The sequence below is a fragment of the Rhinoraja longicauda genome, chromosome 33, assembly GCF_053455715.1.
Source record: "Rhinoraja longicauda isolate Sanriku21f chromosome 33, sRhiLon1.1, whole genome shotgun sequence".
Taxonomy (NCBI): domain Eukaryota; kingdom Metazoa; phylum Chordata; class Chondrichthyes; order Rajiformes; family Arhynchobatidae; genus Rhinoraja; species Rhinoraja longicauda.
The window spans coordinates 18,761,915-18,775,920 of NC_135985.1; the positions used below are offsets into that span (position 1 = coordinate 18,761,915).

Consider the following 14,006-nt stretch of genomic DNA (forward strand, 5'->3'; position numbering starts at 1 on the left):
GGCAGAGAATTCCACACCTTCACCACTCTCTGACTGAAAAAGTTCTTCCTCATCTCCGTTCTAAATGGCCTACCCCTTATTCTTAAACTGTGGCCCCTTGTTCTGGACTCCCCCAACATTGGGAACATGTTTCCTGCCTCTAATGTGTCCAATCCCCTAATTATCTTATATGTTTCAATAAGATCCCCCCTCATCCTTCTAAATTCCAGTGTATACCAGCCTAATTGCTCCAGCCTTTCAACATACGACAGTCCCGCCATTCCGGGAATTAACCCAGTGAACCTACGCTGCACGCCCTCAATAGCAAGAATATCCTTCCTCAAATTTGGAGGCCAAAACTGCACACAGTACTCCAGGTGCGGTCTCACCAGGGCCCGGTACAACTGTAGAAGGACCTCTTTGCTCCTATACTCAACTCCTCTTGTTATGAAGGCCAACATTCCATTGGCTTTCTTCACTGCCTGCTGTACCTGCATGCTTCCTTTCAGTCGCAACCTGAGATGCCATCTATCCATGTTCTCCAGAGATGCTGGCTGACCTAATGAGTTACTCCAGCACTTTGTACTTCCTTTTGTACATCAGCATTAACAGTACCTTTTTTTCGAGAGAGCAATGTTTTATTTCTTTCTTTCTGCCAGCATTTCTTGTAGCATACCTTGGTTGTGTATTTTGTTCTTTCTGCTTTGGTTTCTTTTAGATATTCTTCGTTACTTTACTTTTTTATTTGTACATTTCTTTAGTCGTTTAGGAAGGAACTGCAGATGCTGGTTTACACCGAAGATAGATACAAAATGCTGGAGTAACTCAACAGGCTCGGGAGAAAAGGAATAGGTGATGTTTCGGGTCGAGACCTGTCTGAGGTTTCTGTTTCTGTCTGAAGAAGGGTCTCGACCAGAAACATCGGCTATTCCTTTTCTCCAGAGATGCTGATTGACCCACTGAGTTACTCCAGCACTCTGTGTCTATCTTTCTTTAGTTGTTTCTATTTTTGTCCGTATCTATACACTGTAAATGGATCGATTCTAATCATGTATTATCTTTCTGCTGGCTGGTTAGCACACGACAAAAGCTTTTCACTGTACCTTGGTACATGTGACAATAAGCTAAACTGAAACTGTCAGAGGGTAGTTAATCTGTGGATCTCATTGCCACAGAGGGCTGGGGAGGCCAAGTCAGTGGATATTTTTAACGGCAGAGATAGACGAATTCTTGATCAGAACGGGTGTCCAGGATTCTGGGGAGAAGGCAGGAAAATGGGATTAGGAGGCAGAGATAAGCCACGATTGAATGGCGGAGTAGACTCGATGGGCTGAATGGCCTAATTCTACTCCTATAACTTCTGAGCTGAATGATTAGAAAGAAATGTGGAAATTAAAAAAAGTAAAGAAAGGAACGATGTAAAAAAGAAACAAATGCAGAAAGAACAAAATTAATGAACAGAGAATGCTTTTTAGTGTAAGAAAATAACTGCAGATGCTGGTACAAATCGAAGGTATTTATTTCACAAAGTGCTGGAGTAACTCAGCAGATCAGGCAGCATCCCAGGAGAGAAGGAATGGGTGACGTCTCGGGTCGAGCCACTCTCCCCAGCCCCATTGACAAGTGTTGAAGCCACGAGGATGTGAAGGGGAGTCCTGGCGAAAAGGCGGGAGGATTCAAACCCGGGGCGCTGACGTCAGCGGCGAGCCCACGTGACGCGGCGGCGGCCGGCGCCCATGCGCGGAAAAGCGCGAGAAGATGGCGGACAGTGCGGAACTGAAGGTAATTCGCAGATGGATTGAGGCTCGGGGGGGGTCGGGCGGTGGGTGGCTGCAGCAGCTACTGCCGCGCTCGGTGCGGGAGCTGCGGCACCGCGGGGGAAAGTGAGAGCTCGCGGGCTCCGAGCAAAGGGGGAGAGCAAGAAGAAGGCGCGCAAGTTTGGCTGGTCCGGTGGAGGTGAAGGCGGCGGCTGCTGCTGCTGCTGTTGACAAGTTGCTCGCTGGACGGCCGCCGGGCCGCCGTGTGTTTGAAGTGAAGATAACAAACAGGGGGAGAGGCCGCCTGCCCGCTGTGTGCGGGACCCGGCTCCAGCCTCTCCCCGCTACCGCCTTCCTTCCTTCCTTCCTTCACTCGCAGACCCCTGCCTGCGGACCAGCACTGCGCTCTGGCCTTTCGCTGCCCATTTGTGTAACGGTCCCTGGACTGTCTCTGCCTGCCTCTGACCCTGTCCCTGTCCCTGGGCAGCGGCAGCGCCTCGCCGTTGCCGGGACGATGGCGATCCCACTGCCAATCTTTTTCCCTAAGTTGGAGCCACTTTACTTCTCCCTCCTTCACCTCAAAAACAAACCCGCAAAATGCAAAAGTGCACCATTCACAGGGTTGCATACGTTTTTCTTTAAAGTTGGAGCCAATTCCTCAACGCTTTCCCCCTTCCAGTTCTTTATCCAGTTGGGGTTATAACGACGCCAGAATACCTTTTACAATTATTTTTCCAAAACCAAAACTCTTGCAGGAGCAGCAGCGAGTTGGAGTTTGTTCCGCAGATTGCAGTTTGTTTTGTTCCGCATGTGTTGATGTTTTCTTTATTAGAGGTTAAGGTGATTGTTTAATGTGGTGTTAGTTTCATATCGAGGAGTCGTTTCGAATACCGTGTGGGTGTTCCGAGCAAAATGGGACAGTAGCTTGTTTTGTAAATGTTGGGAGATTTAATATCAGCGATATTACGACGATGTCCGTAGTCGAGCTCGTCAGATTCTGTCTACGCTATTGACTGGTTTTAAGAACTTGCTCCTGTTATATATGACACTGCTATTTATATCGCTTGTACTTTGGAAGCAACGCAGCTACAAACCATAATCGATGCAAACTATAAAATAGGTATTTTGACGATTTAGATGATATCAAAGCAATGTTATTAAATTACTTGGTTTCGTTAACAACGCTTTTAAAGGAATTTGTGCAGTAGGCAGTGTATTATTTCAATGCTTTTAGGGCTTTTTTTGGCATATGTAGAAGTAAATGGGTCGCATACTATTTTTGGGCTATCTGTCTAGATATTCAGCAGGAATGATGGAATGAGCATAGATTGGGGTCAAGGCACTCATTTAAGAGATTCTTGTGCGTATCTGCAGGGACAGGTGATTAAAGAAGAATCAGCGGTTTGTACTGGGATTTGTGATACAGTAGATTGGATTCTTGTCCATTCCTCCCTGTTGCTCCTTTGAAAATCAAGCAATATTTGGGAGTCTCCATTGTAGCCATAAGCAAGTGGATAGACTCAAATGTTATGTTACTAAATTGGATTTTTGCTATGTGACACTGACGCAACTCAAATGAGGCTGATGTTCACAGCAAATATGTTAATTTTGTTGGTGATAGCCCTTTACTCTGCATCTTTATTTCTTCTAACATGGTGTGTGTCAGCTGCTAGGAAATTGAAAACACCTTTTTTCAATGTTACTATTCCGTGTTGACTGTCAAAAATGCGAACATTATATTGCATAGTTTATTTGTAATTTTATGCTAACAACCTGAAATTTTAAAGACAATATAGTTCTGATATACAATTTTTTGTTGTTGTGTAAAAGCATTTGTGCAATATTTATTTAAAGTAATTAATTTGTAATGTCTAAATTATTTTGTGATAAAATATGGCGATATGGATGGTGAAAGTTCAAGCATTTGTTTAAATTTTAGTGCTTGCTTGTTAACAATTGGTTCTATCCTACAGTGGTAGCAATATGTCGTGATGCAGTAAACATGTTATAAAATAACACAGTAAACACCACAGCAGGCCTACTTTGTATTTCCAAACACCTGAATTTGTAGGATCTGCAAATCTGCCTGCAGAAATAGTTTCCTCTGAAAGCCTTATTCTTTAAAATGTTTGGCTGTTTTCTGCCTGTGACTGGAAAAGATCTTGCAGTTGTGGTGTTATTAGATATTTAGTTGTTTTTTGTTTTGGGTAAGAAGTGAGGATTCATCTTAGTGTTTGGTTTTGTTTGTTTGCCCCGCAGTACAATCTACCTGTTGGATAATTGCTGCTAATGTGTCGGGAGTGGATGAGAAAGTGAGATAACATAGAACTATTATGAATGGGTGATCACAGGTTTGGTGTGGAGTGGACTCAGTTGACTGAAGGGCCTGTATCTCATGCAGTATCTCTTAAACTAAACTAAAACAAATCTACTTGAAAGGGCATCATGCTTAACTAACATTTGGGAGCCAGGCAGTATAGTTGTCTCAACAAACTATGTGCCCAGTTACTTGACATAAAAAGTAATGTCATGTTAAAGCAGCTAAAGTTAACTTTCTTCTCATTTAACAGTTTTCTCACAGAAACTGCTTTTTGGCCTCCTATTTATCATGTTTAGGTATTTTCAAAAAGCAAAACATTCCTACATCTTAATGCAGAGTTTCTGGTGATCATTTGGCATTTAGATGGCAAATGTGTGGTTCCTCTGTATAATCACGATAGAAGCTGAAAGCAGCAAGAAGAAAATATTAAAGATACTGAGCATCTTCCTGTTGCTCTGTGGTTTTGTTTTTGTTTCTCTATCACATTAACTCCACTCTTTCAAATACTGGCGCAGTGATGTAGCGACAAAAGCTGCTGCCTCCCAACTCCAGTGACCTGGATTCAATTCTGACCTTTGTTTGCATATTCTCCCACATCCTAAAATTGTGTGGGATAGCTGTTTAATTTGCTTCTAAATTAACCTGTCAATAGAGGCAACTGGCAAAATTTGGGGGAAAGTAGCAAAATTGATAATGTTTTTGGGCTTCTCTTTTTAATTAGAGTACATCTAAACAATATGACACAAAAATGCCGAGAAGTTTTTGAAAAATGGGCATGATCATTGATATGAAATGCAGAGAAAGTTAACTTTTCATATCAATTTATTGCTGAGGGAAAAGTCAGTCGTCTTGATGATTATGTCCCCTCTTGATTTGTTATGCCGTAAAAGTAGCTTTGTGTGAAAATACAGAATTAGGAAAGGTTGGTACAGTTGTAAGTTTGAACATATCAACTAAATGTCAAAAGTAGAATTACATGTAGCATTTATGATTTTCTATATTTTCTTGCCTTGCAGCAACTTCCACCACCTTATACATCGAGGGAGAATTGTATGTGCATGTCCTTGTGTAGGAGCAGCCTGCCATCTTCTTTATGTAGTTAGTCTTGCACTATGAAGAATTTCTCATTATCAGTTATGATAAAGTTGTGATTTGCATTCTTTGAATGTCCTTTACTGCACATGGCTAAAGATTTATTTATTTAATGTACTGAGATGTTCAAGCACTACCAGGGCTTTTCCATTCTTGGGAATGCTGTGTGCACTCATGATGTCGACCTCTAACCTTATGCCTTATGGTTCAGTGATTGGCAGGAGCTTTAAATTGAAGTGCACATCTCCACTGAGGAAAACAAATATTTGTTGCAGAACCGACTGCAGTTAACTTGTTTCATTATGTTTGCTTCACATATTTAAACCAAATGTAGAATTTTTCATTATTTCCTACTTTCATGAAGATAAAGGCAAATGCCCTGGGTTGATTTCTCAAGTCTCAGCTACCCTCCATTCCACACTGTTAAGGTATTTGCACAAGTCTAATCAATGACTGCCAGAAAGCTACTCCTTAACAGATTTTCCTGCATGAGATGGTAGGAAGAGTCATCGGCATTTCTTTGCACTGCATTGACACCAGTTCTTCTCGCTTCCAGCTGAGTCTGAACAGCTATCGTACAGGGGCCACCTGAACTTGTCTGACCGCATCGGATAAGTTTTGTTTTCACGTGCATGAATAGCGGAAATATATCTGTGGGTCACAATCTTTTTGTTGGAACAGCTCTCGGGTGAAATTATTTAAAAGAAACATTTATCATGATGCTCATTAAATTTGTTGAGCACAATAATGCTTTTAAAAAAAATAGAGGCCAAACTTTTGGTTGCATTAAGTGTCAAATCTCAGATTATCTATTTGGCTAATTGTTCTGTTGTCTTCAATTAACTTGATCTTTGTTCTAAGATGGGTGACTTTAACTTTCAATGCAAGTTTATTGTCATGCACAAGTACGATGAGGTACAGGTGCAATGAAAATCTTGCTAGCAGCAGCATCACAAACATATAGACTCAGACAACACATAAACATGTTATATATAAATTCTACAAGACAGTGGAAAAAAAGCAGCGTTAAGACATTTAGCGAAAAAGAGAAAGTGATGGAATAACTCAGCAGGTTGTGCAGCATCCCTGAAGAACGTGGATAGGTGAAGTTTTGGGTCGGGACCCTTCTTCATACATTTGGAAAACAAGTTAATGGCAGTGCAAGAGATGGTGTTCTGTTGCCGAGGTAAGATTAGGATTTTGCATGTTAGTTCAATGACCTGGTTGTTGTAGGACAGTAGCTGTTCCTGAGCCTGGTGATGTGACACTTTAAGCTTTTGTACGTCCTGCCTGATGATGGCAGTGAGAAGAGGGCTTGGCCGAGCTGGTGGTGCTCTTTGATATGTTCCGCCTTCAGCAGGTGGCATCTCATGGACTAGGCTGAGTCTACCACTCTGCAGCCTCGTACTTTCCTGTGCAATGGTATTGCTATAGCAGGCCATGATCCATCAGTCAAAATACTGTCTGCGGTACATCTGTAGAGTTTGTTGGAGTATTCAATGGCATGCCGAAGTTTTAAGAACTTAGAGTCCCTGGCACGCTGCCATAGTGATTTAATCTGTGTGATGGGTCCAGGACAGGTCATCCAAGATGTAAACATTTCCAATATTCATTGGCATAGTTAAGGGGCCTGGACAGGGTGGAATTTGTTAACTACTTTCAGAAAGGGTTTTTGAAGTGGGCTGTGGAGGATCCTAATAGGGAAGAAGCTGCACTCAACTTAAGGGAATTAGGGTGGGCAAGTGGTGGAATTATCGGTGGAGGAATTCTTTGAACAGTGACCACAATTCGATAAGTTTAAGGTAGTCGTGGGAAAGGTGGAACTAAGAGATAAGGTCTTAAATGGACGAGGGCTGACTTCAATAGTTTAAGACATGACCTGGTGAAAGTAGATTAGGAGCAGCTGCAAGAGTGGAAAAACAACATGCAATAAGTGGGAGGCGTTTGAAAAGCAATAGAATCCAGAACAAAAAACAGTTCTGGAGGAACTCTGCAAATAGTCCACATCTGTAGGGGGAATGGACAGACAGCATTTCGAATCGAGACCCTACTTCAGACTTAGCTGAAGAAAATTCAAGATTCAAGGGGTTTATTGTCACGCCAGTTCCATACATGGTACAATCCTGTGTGAAAATCTTGTGCTGGAGGATTCTATACAGTAAATTTAACATTAAATTATAAAGTGCATGCATTAAATTATAAACTGAACATTAAATTATAGACAGAGTCCAGTTCAGGTGAGTTTCAGGGCTGGTTGGTTCAGCAGCCTGATTGCCTGGGGGAAAAAGCTATTTGAGTGTCTGTTATGGGAGCTGATGCTCTGGTACCTTCAGCCTAAGGGCAGCAGGCAGAATGGACTGTGGTCCGAGTGGCTGGGGCCTTTGATGATCCTCAGGGCTCTTCCAAAGCACCGCCTGGAGTAGATGTCCTAGAGGGAGGGCAGCTCGCACCCGGTGATGTGCTGGGCTGTCTGCACCACTCTCTGCAGGGACCTTCGGGCGTGGCTGGTGCAGCTGCTATGCCAGGTGGAGATACAGCCTGTCAGGATGCTCTCCACGGTGCCTCTGTAGAAATCTCAGGTCCCGGGGATTCAGGCCGAATTTCTTCAGTCGTCTGAGGTTGTAGAGATGCTGTTGTGCCTTTTTGTGATGGTGGAAATGTGGGTGGTCCAGGTCAGGTCCTCTGATGTGGACACCGAGGAACTTGAAGCTCTGCACCCTCTCCACCGCTTCACTGTTGATGAGGGGGGTGCGCGTCCCCCCCCCCCCCGCGTAGTCGACGACCATCTCGTTGGTCTTGTCGACGTTGAGAGAGAGGTTGTTGGCCACCGTGTCAGGGCCACTGCCCCCTTTCTGTAGGCCGACTCATCCCCGTTGGTGTTCAGACCCATGACTGCAGTATCGTCCGCGAACTTGACAATGGTGTTGGTGTCATGTTGGGCCACGCAGTCGTGGATGTACAGGGAGTACTGGAAGGGGCTGAGGACACCCCTGAGGTGCGCTGATGGTGAAGGCTGCGGAAGTGTAGTCTCCGATCCTCGCCACCTGGGGTCGGCCCATCAGGAAATCCAGGATCCAGGTGCACAGGCCTGGGTTCAGCTCCAGGAGCTTGCCAACGAGCTTAGAGGGCACAATTGTGTTGAATGCTGAACTGTAGCCTATGAACAGCATCCTAACATAAGTGTCCCTCGTGTCCAGGTGGGTGAGGGCAGTGTGAAGGGTGTAGGAGATGGCATCGTCTGTTGATCTGTTGGGTCGGTAGGCAAATTGGTAGGGGTTCAGGTTGTTGGGTAGTGAGGAGCAGATTATGTCCTTGACTTGCTTCTCAAAGCATTTGCTGATCGGTGTCAATGCTATAGGTCGCCAGTCGTTGAGGGTGGTGGGTTTGTTGAGCTTGGGTATGGGGATGATGGTGGAGGTTTTCGGATAGGTGGGGATGGATCTTGGGGAAAGCGAGAGGTTACAAATGTCAGTGAACACCCCTGCTAGCTGACTTGCACATGCCTTCGGGATGCGACTGGGTATGCCGTCCGGGCTGGCCGCTTTGTGAGCGTTGACTGTCTGGTTCATAGTTTCTTGAAAAGAATCACAAGTGGATATTGTAATGAGTGTGTAATGTAGAAACAAGGAACTGCAGATGCTTGTTTGCTTATCTTCATCTGCACAGATCGAATATAAGAGTTGGGACTTCGTGTTGTATGCGGTTGCACAATACATTGGTTCAGGCACAATTGGAATATTGAGTGCAAAACCGCAGAAAGCATGTGGTAGCACTAGAAATAAATTCATCAGAATGCCTGCAATGGAGTGCTTTTGTTACAAGGAGAGATTATATAGGCTGAGATTGTTATTGATATCTAGGAGGTTGAGGGGTGATCTAAGAGGGTTATGAAATTATTAGGGGCATAGATATAATTGTAACAATCTTTCTCCCAGGGTAGGGGTATCTAACATTCGAGGACAGAGGTTTGGGGAAATTATTTAAAGAACTGAAAATATTTAAAGGGGAAATATCTAAAGAAGATCTGAGGAACAGGATGCTGGAACAAACTGCTAGTGAAGGTGATGGAGGCATAAAATTGCAATATTTAAAAAACATTTGTTCAGGTACTTGGATAAAAAAGAAGAGTAATTTCACCAAAATGCACAACATTTAGCTGCACAATTATTTAAGCACCTATACAATTTGTGCTATTTAAAGATTAATTTATTATTTAAAATCTAATATATGCAATGGTCATTCAAGTAGTGAAGGGAATACGAGTCACTGAAATTGTTACTTTAGATGCCTGGATAATGTAGATAAACATTTGTGGAGTAGTATTGATTTATAAAAGCTGATTCTTCAGAATTTGGGTAAATGTGGAGACCTAGAATATCAAACTCAATTTGAGTCAGCACATCGCAGAAAAAATATTGGAAGATGATTCTGGAAATAGTAAGGCTGATTCCAAGTGGTGAGATACGAATAAAGATTAATGTCTAGTAAGGAAGTCCATGCCCTTTTTCTTTTGTCTATTATTGCAGGTTGAAATAATTAGTTTCATATTAATGAAGGGGGAGATTACTGGTACTCCTCAGAAGGGAAACTGAGCAATATGAGTAAGCATAGATTATATTGATGTGAAACAATTTCAAGTTTAGATATAGCAGAAGAGAATGTGTAAGGGGAACACTAATATTTCATGATAATCAGAAAAGTCGCAAAATGGAATCTGAAGCAAGTGAAAATGCTGGCAGTGAGATTATCAATCGGCTTTTGTAAGCAGGATCAGTGCTGAAATTTTGGTGCACGTTGCATTTAGTATTCGGTATTGTAGACTTTGAGCACCTTGTTGCTGAATGTTTCAAATGCACACATTGGGTTAGGATGTTGACCTGTCGACTTAGATGCACATGTTGGGTTGACACCAACTATCTGGTCCCAATATAATTTCACTCATTGGAATAAAAGACTAATTATATAATAATGCTGTAATATTAAAAAATCCTTTTAACCAGTTGTCTTCCTCTTGGTTTAAAATTTCGATTTTTATGCTCAGAATGTTTGGCTCCTGTTTCAAAAGGTATAGTCTAAATATTTGCTAATCTGACAGAATGTTCATGCTTGCAACAGTTTAACTTTTGATTTTTGTTTACTGTAAATGCAGCAAATTTAGTATTTTCCACTGCCTGCTATGCAGATTTATTTGGAGAGCCCTATATATAGTTAAATCAATGGAGATACCAACACTCAATGTAATAAGGAACTTTCACTATCTTATTACAAAATGGGTCCTCAAACTGTTATTTTGCTAAGTTATATCAGGAATGTGCAATGTGTATTATGTCTGCAGCGTTATGTAACTTCTAGTTATAAAATTACTTGCTCTATTCCCATGACTATGTACATAGAACACAGATAGTGCTGCACTGGAACGGGCCCTACGGCCCACAATGTTTGTGCTGAACATAATGCTTAGTTAAAGTGATCTCATCTGCTGTTACATGATACATATTCCTCTGTTCCTTGCACTTCCATGTGCCTATCTAAAAGCTTCTTATAGGCCACTATCATATCCCTCCCCCCCCCCCCCCCTCTGTCAATGTGTTCCTGGCCCCCACCACTTTTTATGGGAACAACTTAACCTGCACATCTCCATGTAACATTCCCCCCCCCCATCACCATATGACTATGCCCTCTAGTGTTGGACATTTTCACCCTGGGTAAAAGGTTTGGACTGTCTATCCTATCTATGCCCCTGATTATTTTATATATTTCTATCGTCTTTCCTCCAACTCTGACGTTTCAGAGAAAATAATCCAAGTTCATCCAACCTCTCCCTGTCGCTGAAACCCTGCAGCATTTCGGTCAACCACCTCTGCACCCTCTCCAAAGCCGCCACATCCTTCCTGTGATGGGGAGACCAGAACTGCACGCAATATTTAAAAACAGGTAATTATAGACCAGTTAGTCTGACATCAGTGGTGGGGAAGACGCTGGAGTCAATTATAAAAGACGAAATTGCTGAGCATTTGGATAGCAGTAACGGGATCATTCCGAGTCAGCATGGATTTACGAAGGGGAAATCATGCTTGACAAATCTACTGGAATTTTTTGAGAATGTAACTAGGAAAATTGACAAGGGAGAGTCAGTGGATGTGGTGTACCTCGACTTTCAGAAAGCCTTCGACAAGGTCCCACATAGGAGATTAGTGTGCAAAATTAGGGCACATGGTATTGGGGGTAGGGTACTGACATGGATAGAAAATTGGTTGACAGACAGAAAGCAAAGAGTGGGGATAAATGGGTCCCTTTCGGAATGGCAGGCAGTGACCAGTGGGGTACTGCAAGGTTCGGTGCTGGGACCCCAGCTATTTACGATATACATTAATGACTTAGACGAAGGGATTAAAAGTACCATTAGCAAATTTGCAGATGATACTAAGTTGGGGGGTAGTGCGAATTGTGAGGAAGATGCAATAAGGCTGCAGGGTGACTTGGACAGGTTGTGTGAGTGGGCGGATACATGGCAGATGCAGTTTAATGTAGATAAGTGTGAGGTTATTCACTTTGGAAGTAAGAATAGAAAGGCAGATTATTATCTGAATGGTGTCAAGTTAGGAGGAGGGGGAGTTCAACGAGATCTGGGTGTCCTAGTGCATCAGTCAATGAAAGGAAGCATGCAGGTACAGCAGGCAGTGAAGAAAGCCAATGGAATGTTGGCCTTCGTAACAAGAGGAGTTGAGTATAGGAGCAAAGAGGTCCTTCTACAGTTGTACCGGGCCCTGGTGAGACCGCACCTGGAGTACTGTGTGCAGTTTTGGTCTCCAAATTTGAGGAAGGATATTCTTGCTATGGAGGGCGTGCAGCGTAGGTTCACTAGGTTAATTCCCGGAATGGCGGGACTGTCGTATGTTGAAAGGCTGGAGCGATTGGGCTTGTATACACTGGAATTTAGAAGGATGAGGGGGGATCTTATTGAAACATATAAGATAATTAGGGGATTGGACACATTAGAGGCAGATAACATGTTCCCAATGTTGGGGGAGTCCAGAACAAGGGGCCACAGTTTAAGAATAAGGGGTAGGCCATTTAGAACGGAGATGAGGAAGAACTTTTTCAGTCAGAGGGTGGTGAAGGTGTGGAATTCTCTGCCTCAGAAGGCAGTGGAGGCCAGTTCGTTGGATGCTTTCAAGAGAGAGCTGGATAGAGCTCTTAAGGATAGCGGAGTGAGGGGGTATGGGGAGAAGGCAGGAACGGGGTACTGATTGAGAGTGATCAGCCATGATCGCATTGAATGGCGGTGCTGGCTCGAAGAGCTGAATGGCCTACTCCTGCACCTATTGTCTATTGTCTATTGTCTAAATTTGCCAATTAAGTCATAAGGAGTAGGAGTAGAATAAGGCCATTTGGCCTGTCACGTCTACTCCGCCATTCAATCATAGCTGATCTTTCTTTCCCTCCTCACCCAATTATCCTGGCTTCTCTCCATAACCTCTGACACCTGACTATCTATCTCTGTCTTAAAAATATCCACTGATGGCCTCCACCGCCTTCTACAGCAAAGAATTCCACAGATTCAACACCCTCGGACCAAAGATATTTCTCATCTCCTTCCTAAAAGAACGTCCTTTAATTCTGAGGCTATGACCTCTAGTCCTAGACTTTCCTACTAGTGGAAACATTCTCTCCACATCCACTCTATCCAAGTCTTTCACTATTCTGTATGTTTCAATGATGTGTCCCCCCATTCTTCTAAACTAGTACAGGCCTAGTGCTGACAAATGGTCATCATAGGTTAACCTACTAATTCCTGGGATCATTCTTGTAATGTCACAGTGTTGAATGAGTAATAATCCGCTGTAGGAAGGAAATCGACAATCTGATTGGTGCCCTAACAGCAAACCTCCTCTGAATGTCAGCCAAATCAAGGCGTTAATTGTTGACTTTAGAATGGGAAAAATAGTGTATCCACAAGCCTCTCTTCATCGACTGGTTGGCATTGAAGAGATTCAACAACTTCCGGTTCCTGGGCGTGCATATCTCTGAAGATCTGTCCTGGTCCCAGCATGTTAATGCAATCATAAAGAAAGCCCATCAACACCTCTACTTCCTCAGAAGATTGAGTAGTTTCAGAATGTTGATGAACTTCTCTTAAACTTCTATAGATGCACAGTAGAGAGTATTGATTGGCTGCATCATGGTCTGGTTCGGCAACTCAACGTTCAGGAACAAAAGAGATTGCAAAGAGCGGTGCACGCTGCCCAGTCGTCATGGGTATTGACCTCCCCACCATCAAAGGGATCTATGGGAGGCATTGCCAAAAAGACAGCCAGCATCATCACAGACCCTGGCTATGCCCTCATTTTACTCCTACCATCGGGAAGAAGGTACAGGAGTTGGAAAACTGAGATCACAGGGTTCAAGAATAGCTTCTTCCCAACAACTATCAGGCTCTTGAACACTACACAACATAACCAATGAACTATTGACTGTATTTGGTTGATCTAAGGACATTGCTTTTTTTGCACTAGTTTTAATTTATTGATTTTGTATATTTATGAGTGTAGTATGCCTGTTATACTGCTCCAAGTAAGAATTTCATTGTTCTGTCATCGGTACAAATGGGAATTAAACACCCTTGATTCTCTTGAATCTCGGGTATGAATTTTTCCTTGCTTGGATCTCGCCTGTTTGGACATGTTGCCTGCACATGTCCAGAAAATATACTGGTCTCAACTAAGCACTGTTTTAAGCTTAGAAACAAGAAAGCAAGAGTCTGCAGATGGTGGAATCTGAGCAAAAAATAAAGTGCTAGAGGAACGATAAGCTATGATAGATTCCTGTAAAGACTCTATCCCCATCTCCCAATTCCT

At 43.0% G+C, this 14,006-nt stretch overlaps 1 protein-coding gene across 6 annotated transcripts in view; it reads left to right on the forward strand.

The window, feature by feature from the left end:
- Nucleotides 1-1,734: 1,734 nt before the first annotated feature.
- pias1b (protein inhibitor of activated STAT, 1b) overlaps nucleotides 1,735-14,006 on the forward strand; it is a 142,469-nt gene continuing 130,197 nt past the window's right edge. For 2 of the 6 annotated variants that reach the window (XM_078427125.1, XM_078427122.1), the window contains exon 1: nucleotides 1,737-1,761. Coding sequence is in view for 2 of the 6 variants with exons in the window: in XM_078427122.1 (XP_078283248.1) it covers nucleotides 1,738-1,761 (24 nt within the window). In the remaining 4 variants the exon portion in view is untranslated. Of the gene's footprint in view, nucleotides 1,762-1,993; nucleotides 2,857-5,084; nucleotides 5,152-14,006 lie in introns of those variants that run through there. The other 4 variants (XM_078427119.1, XM_078427120.1, XM_078427123.1 and 1 more) reach the window with 4 other exon arrangements.